Raw genomic sequence first — 17,432 nt, 5'->3', positions numbered from 1 at the left:
GTCAGGCCGGTACGGTTAACAGGTTGAGCTTTGCGGCTGAGGAAGACCAGGCCCTGGAACTATGGAACTGCCCCCACCTCCCACCACCGTGGCCTAGAAGGGACAACTAAGCTGTGATGGATAGTCAACCAGTTTTAATGAACAAAAAATATTGATGTGTATAAAAAGGTGTTTTTGACTGTCACATAAGGGTCCCCATCTTCTAGATGGGGAGTCTTCTCCATGAACTTGAATTCCTGTTTCTCCTTATGGCTCCAGTGCCTGGTGAACTGTCAGCACAGTTCCCCACAGGGTAGGAGCTGTCAGTGGGAAAAGATGTGTGGCTCCTGGTGGGAGCTGTAGTCGCTTTGTCACATAGTAAGAATGGCCTTATGCTCGGCCTGAAAAGGTCACCAGTGTTAGGGTAGAAAAGAACTGCTGCAAAACGGATGTCCATCCAGGTACTTTGTACCTGAGGGAGGCTGATACCTTTCATCTTAAAGCCCATACCTCAGCCTGCGGTTCTCCATTTAGGGCAGAGTTCCTTAAAAATTCACTTCCTGCCAGTTCAGGACCCAGGCCCGCCAGCAGTATGGGTCTACGCCAATGCGACGTCAAACAGAAAAGGCAGTGGAAGGAAGGAACCTTGGTGAGGACTTGTGCGAAGCTGGGTCCTAAATGTGCCACCCCTCAAGAGAGGAGGAGGGGCAGTAGGCAGTGCTTCCCCTCCGGGGCTAAGCCACTAGCTCCTTGGTGTCCCCCTGCGTGGTGGGGTGAAGCAGAGCAGGTGCAGCTGTACGGTCCAGGCCAGGGCTCAAGCTCTAGTGCTAGGGTGACATCGCCTGAGGCAAAGTAGGGTTACGGGCCGCCACCCCAAAAGCTGGGTGGGCCACAAGCAATCCCCAGCTCCCAGGCATTTCACCCCTACAAAAGCGCCACCAGCTGGCCAACTAGAGAGCAGCAGGCAGGCTGACCGAAGCCTTGGGCCAGTAGACACAAGATTTCCCTAAAACATCAGCTCTAGCACCAGTCTTAGGGCTTCTGAGGCAACCAGGTTGGTACTGGACTTGGGCTGCAGGGGGCCTCAAACCTGTGACCGCCCCCGCCCCCTTGCCCCTCAACTGCCAGACCCAACTCCAGAATCCCTAAGGCCAAAGCTGCGTGGAGCCACTCCACACACTATCAGGGTTGCTACTGATAGGAATGGAATTCCCAGAGAAATCCCCTGCCCAAGGGCCTCGGCCAACTGCAGGAACGCCTGGATGGCAGCTGCTGGCCTCATGCTGGATCACACACACACACACACACACACACACACACACACACACAAACCCAGAGGAAACTGGTCCAGGGGCGGGGGGGGCACAGTCTCCCAGACTGAGCATCAGGGACACCAAGGACATCTGGCGCCCAGCCCTGGGCAGCCCGAGGCTTAGGACTATTCAGTTTTGCTCTGTGCTGGAGTGCCACCCTCCTGCACAGTCCTCACCTGGCCCCCCTCTTGCTTCCCTGTGGTCCTGGGCAGCCTTCCCGAACCCACACCCTGGCAGGGAACAAGCCATCCCTGACACTTGGGCAGGGGTCTGCTTTATCGCGCTGCTGTTCAGTCCTGGTGGGGTGGGCTGAGGAAGCAGCCCCCGGAGGGAGAGAGCTGAGGACAGCTGAGGGGTGCGGGTGATGGTGAGGACGTAAGGATGGGAGGTGAAAGGGATGGAATGGTGGCGGTGAAGTGACCCTACAGGGTGCTGTCGTCAGGACCGGGTGCGGGGATGCCCGGCATGGGCCTGCAGTGCTTCGCGGATGCCCCGCTGCCAGTCCCGTGCCAGCTGTACCGGGGTCACCGAAGCCTGGGAACAAGGATACCAGATCAGTCCTCTCCTTCCTCCTTAGGGGCCACCCGCCCTCCTCAGACCAGGGTCCAGGGCCTCGGCCCTGCTCCTACCGCGTTCTGCACACCCAGCTTGGCTCCGTAGAGCAGCAGCACCTTCATGGCTTTGTAGTGGCCATGCCGCACGGCCTCATGCAGAGCCGTGTCCCCTTCCTGTTGGGAAATGGGAGGTCATCCTCCTGAGCTCCCCGTCTCCAGGAGGGTCCAGTTGGCAGGTGCCTTCCCTAAGCTCAGGCTCCATCAGTCACTGTCCCCTGGCAGAGCTGACCCAAACCAAAAAGACCGAGCACCCACCTTGTCCTGGGCATCGAGGTGGGCTCCACAGGCGATGAGATGCTCCAGGCAGTCACAGTGTCTTGTGCGCACAGCCACGTGCAGCGGGGTGCTCCAGATCTGAGGGCGTGAAGGAGGGTCAGCACCACCCCCACCTGGTGAGGCCTCATCCCAGCCCCGAGTGGCTGTGCTCTCTTCCTCCATCCTGGGCACTGCTCAACCGGCTTCTCTTCAGCGTCCCCCTCACCTTGTCCCGGGCGTTGACCTGGGCTCCCTGGTTTAGCAGCTGTTTGAGGATGTCCAGGTGTCCTCCACGGCAGGCCCAGAACACAGGTGTCCTGTCCAGCTGCAGAACAAGCATCGAGGCACTGGCATGCTATGGTGCTGCACAGGTGCCCGCCGGGAGGATGGGCCTGCCCCACTTCTCACCAGGTCACGAGCATCCACGGAAGCCCCCGCCTCTAACAGCCTGTTCACGAGCTGGCCATGACCCTTCAGGCAGGCCCAGTGCAGGGCGGTGCGGTGCAGCTGGGGCGGAGACGGGCGATCAGCAGGTGGGAGCACGGCCGCCCCCTCGAGGCCCTGCCCTGGGTCCAACTCCCAGTACAGGTTCCCCGAACGGAGGTGCCTGGTCCCTCATCACACCCAGGGCCACACACTCTGGGCTCAGGAGGCCCCACCGGGCTCGCACCCCATAAAAGAGGCAAGCAGTTTCCTAGGCCTCGCCTGGAACACACTGAGGATGGCTCCCCGGCAGCTCTGACACTGCAGTCTGGTTCCCCACCACTTGCTACCTTGTCATGGGCACTGGGGTCCCCTCCGTCTGTCAGGTACTTGTCAATCAGGGCCTCCTGGTTCTCAGCAGCTGCCTTCAGGAACATCTCCAGGTCCACAGGCTCCCGCTGGGCCTGGGGCTGTGGCTGCGTAAGTCACAAGACAAGACCAAAGCACTTCCCCTAACTGTAGGCCCCTGGGCCACCACCACATCACCAGCCTAGCCAAGCGGCTCCCAAAGAGCCAGCCATGGACTAGCGTGTGGGGTGGTGGCTTATACAGACCATGGATTCTTGACCCCGCAGCACCCCCCGAGATTCACGGAATAGGCACCTGTAGTGCCCATGATGGGTTGCCATGGCCCTCCCCACAGAATGTGGCTGTATCCGGAAATAGGGCCACTGTGCCTGTAATTAGTTAGGATGACGTCACAGTGGAGTTAAGTGGGCCCTAATCTGGCACGACTGGTGTCCTGAATGAAAGGGGACATGTGGGGCAGCCCGGGTGGCTCAGCGGTTTAGCGCCACCTTCGGTCCAGGGCCTGATCCTGCGGACCCGGGATCGAGTCCCGCGTTGGGCTCCCTGCATGAAGCCTGCTTCTCCCTCTGCCTGTGTCTCTGCCTCTCTCTCTGTCTCTTATGAATAAATAAAATCGAAAGAAAGAAAGAAGAAAAAAGGAAAGGAAAGGGAAAGGAAAGGAAAGGGACATGTGGACACAGCACGCCCACAGGGAGAGTGCCACAGAGATCCAAGATCAGGGTGAGGCCACCACGAGCTAAGGAGCACCTAAGCTAGAAGAGGGCAGGCCTAGGCGTTCCCGCACAGCCCTCAGAAGGAACGGACGCTGCCGGTACTTGGGGCTCAGACTTCCGGCCCCCAGAACTGGGAGCGTACATTCCTGTTGTTGAGCCATGGGGTGTGGGGTCCCCAGCAAACAAATACGAGGGCTGTGGGGCCTCCTGAGTGGAGTCTGTGCAGCTCAGCAGCCCAAGCCCACCTGCGGGGCCAGGAAGCGCTTCCCCCAGCAACTCAGCCCCCCACTTCTCACTCACCTTAGCCACGGGCTCAGGTGCCCTGGGGGGGACTCTCCGTTTCAGTCGCTTTTCTCTGCGTCTTTGAACCAAGTTCTCCAAGTCAGCCAGGGTCTCCAGATTCAGTCTGGAGCTGTTAAACCTCTCAACCTGGGGCACAGACCAGGCCACACCAGCCGTCAGCCACGGGCCTTGCCCTCGGGGGGACCCCAGCTGCCTGAGGTCCCCGCTGCTCAGAGCCTGCCCGCTCAGGTTTGGCACCCGCCACCCCCAGCCCCAGCCCCACTCACTTTCTTCTTCTTCTCTTCTTCCAGTTTCCACCGCTCCCGGGCCACAGCCTCTTGGGCTCCCAGCCTCCAGGCCCTGGGCCCGCCTCCAGGATCAGGAGCTCCCCGTCCACATCCCAACACTTTCCTTTCAACTCTGTCTCCACACACCTGTAGGAACGGGACATGGAGAAACACTCCGAAAAATGAGGAATCCCTAGAAAACACAGCTGTGCAGTAAAGGATCCCTCCTGACAGAGATTAGTGTAGTGGAGCTCACAGTGGCCTGACCCTTCTCGAAGCTTCCTGGCACGCTCCCTGATGCCTGTGGCTCTTGGCTCTCACCCCCAGGAGTGTTGCCCAGGGCTCGGGAGGATAACCGCCGCCTACCTTGTCCTGTCAGCAGGACACAGGGTCGGGGCCATGACACCACATCTATTTATACTGCTGGGCTTGTGTCCAGGTATGCTCAGGACAGGTGACCCCTCAGCTTCCCTACTGGGCTGTCATCCTTACATTCCTATCAGATCACGCCATACTGCCACCTGACCCCAAGCTCAGAGGGACAGAGATGCCTCCCGGGTAAAAGTCTGAATTCCTAGGTTCAAATCTTGGCTCTTGTGAAGCTCTTTTTTTCACCACTAGGATGGGGTAAAACTAGCACACAGCTCAAGGGGCTGAGGAGGAAACCGGGGCAGAACCCAGCACACAATGATCTGTTCTTCCTCCCTGACCGCCAGGGGCTCAGGGGCTGGGGAGCACTGAGGAGAAGCATACCGGGGGGAGGGAAACGGCTGGGATGACGGGATGACAGGATGGCAGGGCAGAAAAGAACTACATTCTCCTCTAAAGCAAATGCTGGCCCTGCAACCGGCTCCCGGAGAGGCCGTCCCGGGCCGGGTTAGCGGAGGCGCCGGCCCACAGTGGGGCTCCCGTGCCCCCCTGCACCCAAACTGCCACCCCAAGTCTCACTGGTAGGCCGTTTCTCTCACTGCCCGGAACTCCAGAGCACCCTCCTTCCTGCCCCCCGACCAAGGCAGCCAGGCCCCCCGCACCGTTTCCAGAGCATCAGCTGTCACAGTAGCTGAGCCCACGCACCCCGCGGCAACATCCGTGTCCTCTGCGGTAGCCTGCCATCTCCTGTCCCTCTTGCCATCACACTCCCCAGCAAGACTCACTAACTCAAGGGTTGTCAGCCGACACCGTCACTTGATGTCTTCCCATTGCTCCCCTCTCACTGCCTCACGGAGCTGGATGGACACCCCGGAAAACCACCACACGTTTCTGCCACTAAACCAATCCTCCAGCCACAGATAGCAGCCGCCTGCCCCCCTCTAGCTGGACGTCCTCCTGCTGAGTCAGCCTGGGGACACCTAGACAGTAACCTGCCTCCCACCCTCCGCCCCACGTCCTTACCAACTGCTGGATGCTGATGGTGTCCATGGTCCCCCTGCTCTCCACGCCCCAGTCAGAGGAGCTGAGCTGCTCAGCCCTTTTATAGGAGAGCTACGTCCTGGGGGAGGGCAGGCCAGATAGCTCAGTGGTTCTGTAACGCTCACCAAAATACCAGCGTGGGCGTGCAGCCCGCTGAACACAGCAGGAGCCGCTCTGGGCTGAGTCAGGTGCATCCTCAGACACCCACTCTCCTGCACCTGTGCCATCCCTTACACCTGCTCAGGGGTAATCCAACCAATAGACATGTGGCCGGGGGTGCCTGGGCCACTAGAAAAAAAAAGAGTTGAGGGATCCCTGGGTGGTGCAGCGGTTTGGCGCCTGCCTTTGGCCCAGGGCGCGATCCTGGAGACCCGGGATCAAATCCCACATCAGGCTCCCGGTGCCTGGAGCCTGCTTCTCCCTCTGCCTATGTCTCTGCCTCTCTCTCTCTCTGTGTGTGACTATCATAAATAAATAAAAAATTAAAAAAAAAAAAAAAAGAAAAAAAGAGTTGAGTGTGAGCCTCCATGTTGCCACAGGTCCAACTGCCTGAGACCCTGAAAGACCCAGCCAGCCTGTCCTAAGCCAAAGGAGGCCAGAATCCTAGAGACGACCTCGGGAAGGACAGACCCAAGAGGCTGACCGCCGCGTCAGGAATCTGCAAGGCACCTACAGGAGGAAACCAGGCTTCAATAGACTTCCCCACTCCCAGTTTCTTTTTTTTGTTTGTTTGTTTTTTTTATTTAAAGATTTATTTATTTATGATAGACATGGAGAGAGAGAGAGGCAGAGAGAGAAGCAGGCTCCATGCACCAGGAGCCCAACGTGGGATTCGATCCCGGGTCTCCAGGATCGCGCCCTGGGCCAAAGGCAGGCGCCAAACCGCTGCGCCACCCAGGGATCCCCCCCACTCCCAGTTTCAAGGCTGCCATCCTTTCTTTTACTAGTTTCCTCTCCCAGGTACCCACCCCCCCCAACCCCAGCTTCTCCCTTGCCACTCCGAGAGCCAGTGCATTACACCACATGACAGCCAGGAACCGAGCGCAGCCTGTCATTGGCACCTCCTACCTCTTGAAAAACATTCCATACTCCACACATCCAGATCCCCTACCCGATGCTCTGCTGGGCTGGGAGCATGCCTTTCCACGGGGGAGCTAGCCTGAGATCCACTCCAAGTATGGAATGTTAGCCATTAATCTAGTCACAGAGCAACCTGTCTCAAGTCACCAAACTTCCTAATTTAAGATGCCCAGCATGCGCTTCACCCAGCTGTGCCTTGAATTCTGACTTGACCTTTGAAAGGAAATCTGATAGTACATCAGGCTCCAGAATTGGAGCTGCATGAACAGGGATGACCAGAACAAGAGGGAGGGAGAACTACAGGTCAAGGACAGCCCAAGGCGCCAAAGAGCTGAGAATGGTGGCTCACAGCTGGCTTCTCACTAAATGTGTCCAAGTTTTGAGACTCCGGACCCAGAGTTTTTTAAAGAAATCCAGTCCTTATGTGTTAGGGGTTTTTGTCAAAGTTAATTTCTTGCCTTTGGTTATGAAGAGGGAAAGCTGCCTAGACTAGAGTGAAGGGAAATAAGACAAGACAGACTTTAACTCTGGTCCACCGTCTGCCACTGACTCTAGAACTCCTCTCCCTCAACATTTGAGGATAAGGCATTTTGCATCAACAGAAATTCTCACCAGAAAACTAGCTTCTTCCATGTGAAATTGGTATTAATTCTTACAGAAAGATTACTGCCAGTAAAAAACCCAAACAACAAAGCTCACAACGCACTTGACAAACCACTCTCGCCACAGCAGAAGAGAGGACACCACGACACCACAGATACCAGCGTAATACATATCCTTCCCACGTTTTCCCTGTATTGTGTATGTACACGTGTTTCTACAGACATGTTGTAAGAGGCATCATACTGGGATCGCAACTCAGTGCGCTTTCCATGTTAGCCTGCACTGCATGCCAATGACACGTTACCAGAATTTCATCATTTCCCTAGCCAGGAGCATTTAACTTATCTCCTTTCTTCCTATATTTTTTACATTACTGCACATGCTCCAATGCACAACTCTGTAGATGTCTCTGTAAGTAAATATATGGATATGTGGATATTTCTCTAGGTAGCTACAAAGAAATAAAATTACTAGCCCTGCTCATTTAAATTTTAATATTGTCAAACTCCTGTCTATGATGGATTATCAATTTCCATGAACAGATACTAACAAAGTGATGTTAAGAAAGAAAATATATATATATATAAACAAGATTAATATCCATAATACAGAACTCCTACAAATCAATAAAAGGAAAAAAAAATCTTTAGGCAACAGGTATGAATAGGAAGTTTACAGAAGACAGTCAACATCACTGATGGTCAACATCACTGGTAATTAGCAACACAAAATAAAACAATAGCACTTGTTAATCTATCAGATTATTAAAATGAATAAAATTTGAAAAAGTGGATGCTCTAACACAGTTTGCAACGTGCCTGGCACACTCTGGTGCTCTCGGTATATTCACTCATTTAACAAGGCCTCTGAGGCAGGCCCTCACTCACAGATGAGGAAGCAGGGACAGATGGGCCAAGTGATCTTTCTCAAGGGTGCTGAGCTAGAAAGCAGCTTTGTGACATATATTCCATAGCTTCTTCTAATACTTATGTAGTTGTTTTTATACTTAGTTCTTTAATCTACTTGAAATTTATTTTTGTGCATGGATGAGGTAAGGATACAACTTTATTTTTTCCAAACGGATAGATGTTTCCACATGAACTAATTTAGAATGTGATCATCTGTCCAGGCTTAAGCATTTGCAGCTCCGCCGCATCTACTCCCCTCGCTTCCACAGCAGCCAGGACGGGGCTCTTCAGGCCTCAGTTTCCCACCCCAGCACGGATGCTGACCAAGGCAGGGCCGGGAGGGCTAGTCTGTGTACTCTGGCACGGCAGTCTGAGACAGAAAGGTGGCAGCTCAGCTGGCCAGCAGGTCCCACAGGTCACTGTTGCAGGGCAGCAGGTCACATGCTAGTCGTGCCTTCCGATCCCGGACAGCCTTCAGGGCCGGGCTGTGTGCCAACAGCAGGGAGCAAATGTCCACATGACCCTTCTCGGCAGCCTGCGGAGAAAGATGCCCGGATCAAGCCATATCCCCACTGGGCCCTGCCCTTTCTTGCTCCACCTCCGGGCATCTCTTGGTCCTAAAAATGATCTTATGGAAAGGGGAGATGCCAGCTCCTGAGCAGACTTACCCTAACTGCTACCAAAACTCAATGACTTGCATCAGATTGGTGGAATACCTAGTGCTATTCTGGCAGTTAGCTTGAGTTTTTCTTTCTTTTTTTCCTGCTCAGTAGCCATCCTTCTCTGCCCAGGCCTGCACATTAAAAATAAATAAAGATGCCTGGCTGGCTCAGTTGATGGAACACACGAATCGTGGTCTTGGTGTTCTGTGAGCCCCATGTTGGGTGTAGACATTACTTAAAAATAAAATTTTTAAACAAACAAAAACAAATATAGAACCTTGGATCTCTAAGTTTCTTTTACAAATGTTCAGTCTTCCATCAGCTGGGCACTGTAGGCACAAGATAAACCAGACATGGCCTCTACCCTCTGCGAACGTTCAGATGAGCAGAGAAAAATGGGTCCAGCTTCCCAGCTTTCTCCTCTTCCTTTGAAATAGATGATCCCAACCTGGATATCAATTTTTAATCTACCTCCTCCAGAAAAGAGAGTTAAGGTGACTTACACAGATTAGCTTATTTAACTTTCATAATAAGCATATGAGGTAGGAACTACCATCATTCTCATTTTACAGATGAAGAAACTGAGGCTCATACAAGTTAAGTGACTTGTCCAATGTCACAGAGCTGGCATGGTAGCCTGGGGATCCTAAACCAGGTCTGTCTGATTGCCAAGTCTCAACTCTTAACAACTGTGTTTATACCACTCTATTCCCTATTTCTCCCAAAAATCAGGCTGATGCACCACGGGGGCTTTTGAAAGGTGTCAAAATGAATATTAGTAGCAAACATCATCTCAAATATGAATCCAGGTCTTTATTTAGCAGGTCTTTTTTTTTTTTTCCAAGATTTTATTTATTTATTTGAGAGAGATCAAGCACAAGTGAGGGGAGCTGCAGGCAGAGGGAGAGGGAGAAGCAGACTCCCTGCAGGGAGTCTGATGCAGGGCTCGATCCCAGTACCCTGGGATCATGACCTAAGCGAAAGGCAGACGCTTAACCGACTGAGCCACCCAGGTACCCCAGCAATAAAGTATTTTTAAATTAAAGTACATAATTTTTTTGACATAATGCTAGTGTGCACTAAATAGACTATACTATAGTATAAATATAACTTTTACAGGCACTGGGAAGCCAAGACTCCTCTGACTTGCTCTATTATGATGGTCTGCATATCTCTGAGGTATGCCTATGCCTCATATAAGAGGTATTACAAAGTTTTAAAAACCATAATAAAATCTGCTACATATTTAACCTACTAGTATCTCTACCGAAGTGTTACCCCCACAGACATCATACATTAAAAAATAGTAACATGTATTATTCAACAGTCAGATGTTTCAAAATATGAAAATATCCTCACAGACATAACTCTTCAAGGCTGCTGTAAACCAAAGCAAGCACCTTCCTGTCCTACCAGGTTTCTGGAGTCCGGGTTGTTTGCTGTGGATCTGCTACCCTTAGGTGTCTCTCTTACTGGCTGGGGTGATGGACTAGAACACTGGCTCTTAAAAGCTTTCTTCCTGAAGAAAGGCTCATCAGTGTGTCTTGTCTTCTACTGGCTGAGAACTCGCCACACAATATGCCTAGAGGGAGCAGAAGGTAGTCCAGGACGCAAAGCCCTGAGAGACAGGTCTCTAATATGAAAGAGTGAGCACAAATTTTTGATGGACAGCAGAAAAGTGTCTGCCACAGGTTTTCATGGTAAGTCATGTAGTCAACTGCTTAAATTTTATTTTAAAATTCACAGAGAATACATTTACACACGTACCACCAAAAATATGCACAAACCACTTCTCCATAATGCTAAGCAATCAGTAAAAGTGATGCCTTGAGCAGCAGCGTGCCCTGGAAGACTGAGGGACCAGGTGTCAGGGTGGAAGGGAAACATTTCCATGCTGTACTGTTTTGCACTCCTTGAACTCTTTATCATGCGTAGGTATCTCCATTCAGAACAAAATTAACTGAGCGATCACCCTGGCTACTGGATGGAGAGTGGGCTACAGGAGTAGGCAAGAGCAAGTGTGAGTGTCAGAAAACTAACCTCATGGAAACAGCATTCATGACATATCATGAAAGCAAAGAAATAAATTGTAATTTACATGCACAGGGAAAATGCTGGCAGGTTATACATTAATCCTAAAGCGATGACTGGTAAGCACTGGCATTACAAGTGCTCTTCTGCTTTCTTCATATTTTCTACAAGTGAACATGTTCTAACTTTTATCTGACAAAAACCCAGTTTTTGAAGGGGGTAAGGAGGCATACATACCTTATGCAGACTGGTCATGCCATCATCATCCACCAACCTGGGGTTGGACCCATGAGACAGCAGGAGCCGTGCGATTTCGGTGTGCCCACAGTAGCTGGCCCGGTGTAGAGCAGTGGCGCCCCCATGGGTTTGGGCATTACACTTAGCCCCGCTTTCCAACAGGAACTGGCATACAGCATAGTGCCCGTTGCGGCTGGCGTAGTGCTGCAGGGAACAGAGACCGAGGTCAGACAGTAGAGCCCAGCCCGCAACAAGGATGGTGGGTGGGTGGGTGGGTGGGAGCATGGGCTATGGAGCGAGAGGATGGGAACCATCTCAGCGGCTATCTCCAGGAGCTGTGTGATCAAGACAAGCTTCTTCATTTCTAGCATCAGTTAATAGCAGGAAAATGGGGATAATAATCATTCCTACCTCACAGGACTGTTAGGTAAATGAAATTAAATAACTGATGTAAAGCACTAACACTAAGAAAAAAAAAATGAGGTTCACACAATGTTTAAAAGTGAAAACCTGGGCAGCCCCAGTGGCGCAGTGGTTTAAAGCCGCCTGCAGCTCAGGGCCTGATCCTGGAGACCCGGGATGGAGTCCCATGTCGGGCTCCCTGCATGGAGCCTACTTCTCCCTCTGCCTCTGCCTCTCTCTCTCTCTCTCTCTGTGTGTGTGTGTGTGTGTGTGTCTCAATAAATAAATAACATCTTTGAAAAATAAAATAAAAGTGAAAACCTGCTGGGAGAGAAGAAAGGGCGAGAGTAAAGGCAACATCACACCCTCGGCCACAGAGAGCAGGCATTCCTGGGAAAGCTTCTCCCTCCCCCGACCCCATGTTCCTCCTCAGCTCACCAGAGCAGTGTAGCCAGCTGAGTCAGGCTGGCTAGGGTCTGTTGACTTCTGGATGAAATACTTCACTCGGCCTAGGTCTCCATTCAGGGCTGCTGACCAGATTCCTGTGGAAAGACAACCAAAGTGCTGGATAATGCTGAATGACTGGAAGACTTTTAGGGATTCCTTTACCTCTGCACCTCCATTTCCTCATTTATAAAATGGGGGATTTATTCATTCAAAAAATATTAACTGAGAGGTGCCTGGGTGGCTCAGTCTATTGAGCACCTGACTCTCAGTTTGGGCTCAGGTGATGATCACAGGGTCTGGGATCAAGCCCCGCATCTGTGACAGGCCCTCCACCAGCACCTAGAGGGGTGTCAGCTTGAGATTTTCTCATTCCTTCTGCCCCTCCTCCCACTTGAGCTCTAAATAAACAAACAAAAAAATTTAACTGAAATCTCTCCTGTGCCAAGGACTATCTTAGGAGCTGGGGATATAGCTGTAAACAAGACAGACAAGGGGCTTTCTCTAATCAGGACAGTAGGGCTGGGCAGACACAAATCTCTTCTTTCCACTTCAAACATATAAATGTTAAATAATGTCTAAAATGTCTGAATATATAGGCAAATTCAAAAGCAAGAAAAAGACATTGCCAGTTGCCAGAAGAAAGTGAAGACAAATTTAAGGAAATGAGAAAACACAACATTTCAATAGGCGTGAGAAGACAGCAAAGGCAGAAGAAATCTAAAAAAATCAAATACCATGACTCATGTAACTTGGAGATGTGGAAATTTATATTCTTGTATTTTTCCCATCATGTAAACTTTATTAACTGTATTATATTTTTTCCAACTTTATAGAGAAGTAGTTGACATATATCACTGTATAAGGGGACCTATGTTTATTTATACCCTTGGGGAGCAAAACTCTCAAGCTAAAGATGTCATAAAAACAGATCCAGACAAGTGAATGCTCTAAGGGCTGTGCCAAAGGGAACTTCTAAAAAATGTCCTATAAGGATATCTCCACTAGACAACAAAGGTATGTAGATAATCTCTAACAAGAGAAGACACCCACCCCACCACCTACCCTGTGAGCTCAAAAATTAAAAGCTGCAAAACACCACCATGTGACAGTCAGCAAATACAACAAGTGGAAAAAAATGCATGCTTCAAAAATGAGCCATAAGAGCACAATCTAAAACACTTTTAACGTGTTCACAGAGATGAAAGGATACAATCTACAAATCAACAGAACCTTAGGGAGAAAAAAAAGAACAAGGAGATCTGAAACAAAAGTTAGGGACACCTGCCTGGCTCAGCAAGTAGAGCATGTGAGTCTTGATCTGAGAGTCATGAGTTTGAGCCCCATGCTGGGTGTAGAGATTACTTAAAAAAAAAAAAAAAAAAGTCAGTAAATAAAAAATAGGATCACTGAAATAAAACAGCAACAACAGATGGTTGGACAGTACTGCAGAACTAGCTGGAGAGAGAACTAGTGATTTGGAAAGCACCCAGAATGCAAATGGTAAAGAGAGGTAAGGAAAGGTGGAAGGCAAAATGTATCAACAGAAGTTTCAGAGAGAGGGGATCCCTTGGTGGCTCAGCGGTTTGGCGCCTGCCTTTGGTCCAGGGCACGATCCTGGATCCTGGAGTCCTGGGATCAAGCCCTGCGTCGGGCTCCCGGCATGGAGCCTGCTTCTCCCTCCTCCTGTGTCTCTGCCTCTTTCTCTCTCTCTCTAGCCTAAATAAATAAATAAATAAGTAAATCTTTAAAAAAAAGTTTCAGAGAGAGAGAGAGAAATTGGACGGAATGGGAGAGAAGAACTATCTGAAGAGATAATGTCTAAGAATTATTCTGAAGTAAGACAACCATGAATTCTCAGACGAAAACCACATTTAATCCCAAAGAGAATTAATCAAAACAAATCTACCATGGTAAAATGACCAAACATCAGGAATAAAGAGAACATTTAAGTTACCAAAAAGAAAAGATCATGAGTCACTAAAGAATCATAATCAGATTATCAGGATTTTAAAAAAATGTTTACTTATTTTTCTTAGTAATCTCTACGTCCAATGTGGGGTTGAATTTACAACCCTAGGATCAAGAGTTGCATGCACTTCCAACTGAGCCATCCAGGTGCTCCTAAATTTTTTTAAAACATTTTTTTTTTTTTAGTAATTTCTATACCCAATGTGGGGCTCAAACTAACAACCTTGAAACCAAGAGTCATTTGTTCTCCTGACTGAGCCACCCAGACACCCCCAGCAGAATTATTAACAGTAGTAGCAGAAAAAGAAGATAAATAATATTTCCAAAGGTTTGAGAGGGAAAAAGTAATTGTCAGTTTAGAATTTTACACCCTACTAAGTTACCAGTTAGGAGATACAGAGACAGAGAGCTGGAGAATCATACTCACTGAAAAAAACTTTTAAAGGATATACTTTGGGAAAAGGGAAAATGAACCCACAGAGGAGATATGAAGAAAAAAAAAAAAGATCCACATGATAAGGATCTTTCCCATGTGTGGGAAATAATAAATGAATAAGCAAACAAAGTAATATCAGGTGGTAAAAACTGCTTTGATGAAAGATAATATATCAGAGTAACAGAGGGGAAGTAATATATCAGAGAAACCTTACTCCTTTGGACAGGGGTAAGGTTTCTTTCTCAACAGCAGTACGACTGGCATTTTAGGCCAGTTAATTCTTTGGTAGGAGGAACTGTCCTGTGCATTGTAGGATATAGACCAGCATTCCCGGTCTCTACCTTCTAGATGACTGTAGCACCCTCCCAGCCATAATAACCTGAAATTGTTGGGGCACCTGGGTAGTTCAGTGGCTGAGCACTCCCTTTGGCTCGTGGTGATCCTGGGGTCCTAGGATCAAATCTTGTGTCAGGCTCCCCAGAGGGAGCCTGCTTCTCTCTCTGCCCATGTCTCTGTGCGTCTCTCATGAATGAATAAATAAAATCTTAAAAAGAAAAAAAAAAAAACCTGAAATTGTTTCTACACATTGCCAAAGACCCTTAAGGGTTAGAACTGGCCCCTTCAGCTGAGAACTACTAGAATGGGGTGTTCATCGTGGGTGGGCCGGAGGAGGTGACATTTGAGTGAGACCAAGGAGTTCCTCAATGTTGCAGGAAGTTCATTCCAAGGAGCAAGTACCATGGCTGTAAGTCAGAAAGAGATCTTGCCTAAGAAACCCAAACAAGCCCAGTGTGGTTGAAGCATAGCGACTGGGGAAAGAAAAGGATGAGATCCCTGGGTGGCTCAGCGGTTTGGCGCCTGCCTTTGGCCTGGGGCGCGCGGTCCTGGAGTCCCGGGATCGATCCCACGTCGGGCTCCCGGCATGGAGCCTGCTTCTCCCTCTGCCTGTGTCTCTGCCTCTCTCTCTCTCTCTCTCATGAATAAATAAATAAAATTAAAAAAAAAAAAAAAGGATGAGAAATAAAGTGGAGGCAGGGAAGTAGAATAGGCAGGGATTAGATCACACAGTTTTGTAGGCCATGAAGGGAATCTGAGTTGATTCTAAAAGCAATAAAATTATCTGATTTAATACTTTCAAAAGGTTTACTCTGGCTTCTGCGTAACGTAGAAAACACGGTTGGAGGGCAGGAGTGGAAGCAGGAAGGCCCAAGAGGGAATTGCTTCAGCAGCCCAGAGGGAGGCGCCATGGAGGCCGCTGCGCGGGTGCACGGCTGCCTCACAGTCAATTAAATCCGAAAGCACATAAAGCGGCAGCATCTACCCAACAGCTGATGAGTTAGTGCTGCATTAGCGGCCTCCGCCCTGACAGAGGACACGCTGCTTCCCGAGAAGAGAGGACTTGGGTTTCAGCCTTACTCTGTCCTTACAGGCAATGCCACCTCCTTCCATGGAGTATGGGGTAAAAGGGTTCCGTCTCTGGGCCCCAAAGGTAGAGACGCCACCTGCGTCGAGGCCCACGTGTGCCGCCGGACCCCGGGGCTCACGCGGGCGGCCAGGGCGTCAGCTCCCTTCGCAGCGCGGCCCCTCTGACGCTCCACGGCCTCGGCGTGGCTGCGACCCCCGACCCCCGACCCCCGACCCCGACCCCGACCCCGCACACCCCCGGGCCGGCCCGAGTCTCCCGGCGGCGCCCCGGCCGAGGAACCGGGCCCCGCCCCAGCACCTGGGAAAGTTGCCGAACCCAGGGCCCCCGTTTCCCAACCCGCGCGCGAAGCGAAGTTTCTAGTGGCCGAGCTCGTGCCGGGTCCCGCGCGGGATGTCCGCGACCAGGGGGCTGTGAGCCCACCGCCCGCCCGCGCCCCCACCAGGCGCGCCGCGGCCCCGCTTCTCTGCCCTCCCTGGTCCCACGATCTGGCGAGAGCCGGAGTCTCACCCCTGTCGAAGTCCATCTCGTCCAGCGTCTGCTGCACGCCGGACGCCGCACCCGGCCAGGAGCAGCAGGGCCCGTCCGCGCAGGGCTGCGGCGACGCCATGTCGGCCCGGGAGCTCGCTCCGCCCCGGCTGTTGTGCGCACGCGCGGCCGGGCCGGGGGCGGGGCGGGGCGGGGGCCGGGGGCGGGGCCGCGGCCGTCCTCGGAGGCCGGCTCTGCGGGGCTGTAGCTCCGCGGCCAGTGCAGGCGGGGCCGGGGCTTGGCTGCGCTGCGCTGCGCTCCCCGGCGGCCGCGCGAGGGCGTCCCAGGCTAAGCGAGTGCCGAGGGCCGGGCGCCGGGTCCCCAGACCCAGAGCGCGGGCGGATGGCGCCCGGGCCGCCGCCAGCCCCGGAGGGTGTGGGGACGCGGCGGGCGGGTGTGGCGGCTCGCCAGGGCCCAGCCCTCCGAGGCTCCCTGCGGCCCACCGGTTTCCCCAGGGCAGGGAGTCGCCGGGCGCGCCCCAGGTCCTCCGCCCCGGTTTTCTGCACCACCCCAGGCCCAGTGACCTCGCTCCCCCCTCCCTCCTCTCGCGCCTCCTGCGCGGTTCTTGAAAACCCATGGGAGGCAGGTGGCCATGACTTTTGCCATTAGGAGCACAGAAAAACCCCAAGGGCAGGAACGGGGCCTTGGGTTGTGGGCCTTGCATTGTGCCCAACCCTACTCCAGTGGGGGCCTAGTTTACTGTATCAGGCTTCATATATCAAAACATCCTCTGGGCTGAGGTTGACGGACCATGCTGGAAGCTTAGCGTCCCCAGAAGTCGGCAAATCACAGCCCTTTCCTACAGCTAAGGACACCCGGGGCAGCAGCCCCTTTCAGCCACTGCAGGCCCTCCAGACCAGTCAAATGTAGGGAGTCCATTTCACTTGAACTGCCTCCATCTGTGGGCATGGACTACAGAATCCAGGCTGGGTCCTCTCTTCCTTACAAACATCTGGGCTCCCTGTACCACTCCTTCCATAGGACAGTGGCTTGGCGCACACTGGGTGGTAGTGAGCAAAGTTCCACACTTCACATAGCTGAAGCATTCAGGACTAACATTTC

The 17,432-nt window shown here is 51.8% G+C and overlaps 2 protein-coding genes across 5 annotated transcripts; both read right to left on the bottom strand.

Annotated features, from left to right (window-relative positions):
* Window positions 1-114: 114 nt before the first annotated feature.
* On the bottom strand, window positions 115-5,928 carry ANKRD23 (ankyrin repeat domain 23). Its single transcript, XM_025464813.3, has 9 exons — window positions 5,628-5,928; window positions 4,236-4,382; window positions 3,967-4,095; window positions 2,935-3,060; window positions 2,570-2,668; window positions 2,388-2,486; window positions 2,162-2,260; window positions 1,922-2,020; window positions 115-1,826 (listed from the first exon to the last, which is right to left on the bottom strand). Exons 1-9 carry the CDS (start codon window positions 5,652-5,654, stop codon window positions 1,731-1,733), a joined length of 921 nt encoding a protein of 306 aa, XP_025320598.3. The 5' UTR covers window positions 5,655-5,928; the 3' UTR covers window positions 115-1,730.
* Window positions 5,929-7,882: 1,954 nt separating this feature from the next.
* Window positions 7,883-16,508, bottom strand: ANKRD39 (ankyrin repeat domain 39). 4 transcript variants are annotated; one of them, XM_049115473.1, is made up of 5 exons: window positions 16,353-16,489; window positions 14,817-14,963; window positions 12,007-12,110; window positions 11,167-11,370; window positions 7,883-8,771 (listed from the first exon to the last, which is right to left on the bottom strand). In XM_049115473.1, the coding sequence occupies exons 1-5, from the start codon at window positions 16,450-16,452 to the stop codon at window positions 8,628-8,630; spliced, it is 699 nt and encodes a 232-aa protein (XP_048971430.1). In that variant the 5' UTR covers window positions 16,453-16,489; the 3' UTR covers window positions 7,883-8,627. The 4 variants fall into 4 exon arrangements, with proteins under 4 accessions (XP_048971430.1, XP_025320597.1, XP_048971431.1 ...); XM_049115474.1 differs by lacking the exon at window positions 7,883-8,771 and adding an exon at window positions 8,779-10,480 and having other exon boundaries at window positions 16,353-16,496; XM_025464812.3 differs by lacking the exon at window positions 14,817-14,963 and having other exon boundaries at window positions 16,353-16,508.
* Window positions 16,509-17,432: the final 924 nt, after the last annotated feature.

Source organism: Canis lupus, chromosome 10 (genome assembly GCF_003254725.2).
Source record: "Canis lupus dingo isolate Sandy chromosome 10, ASM325472v2, whole genome shotgun sequence".
NCBI lineage: Eukaryota > Metazoa > Chordata > Mammalia > Carnivora > Canidae > Canis > Canis lupus.
The sequence above is the reverse complement of the archived record's forward strand: the minus strand, read 5'-3'. Positions and strand labels throughout refer to the sequence as shown.

Excerpts from the sequence above, each read along its gene's own strand:
- ANKRD39 (XM_049115473.1), bottom strand. The coding sequence starts at position 16,452 with ATGGCGTCGCCGCAGCCCTGCGCGGACGGGCCCTGCTGCTCCTGGCCG. Across the intron at positions 14,964-16,352 it reads CGAGATGGACTTCGACAGGG|ATTTTATTTATTCATTCATG; the intron begins GTGAGACTCCGG and ends TTTCTTTTTAAG. Across the intron at positions 12,111-14,816 it reads TCAGCCACTGAACTACCCAG|GAATCTGGTCAGCAGCCCTG; the intron begins GTGCCCCAACAA and ends GTCTTTCCACAG.
- ANKRD23 (XM_025464813.3), bottom strand. The coding sequence starts at position 5,654 with ATGGACACCATCAGCATCCAGCAGTTG. Across the intron at positions 4,096-4,235 it reads AAGAAGAGAAGAAGAAGAAA|GTTGAGAGGTTTAACAGCTC; the intron begins GTGAGTGGGGCT and ends TCTGTGCCCCAG. Across the intron at positions 2,261-2,387 it reads AGGTCAACGCCCGGGACAAG|ATCTGGAGCACCCCGCTGCA; the intron begins GTGAGGGGGACG and ends TCACGCCCTCAG.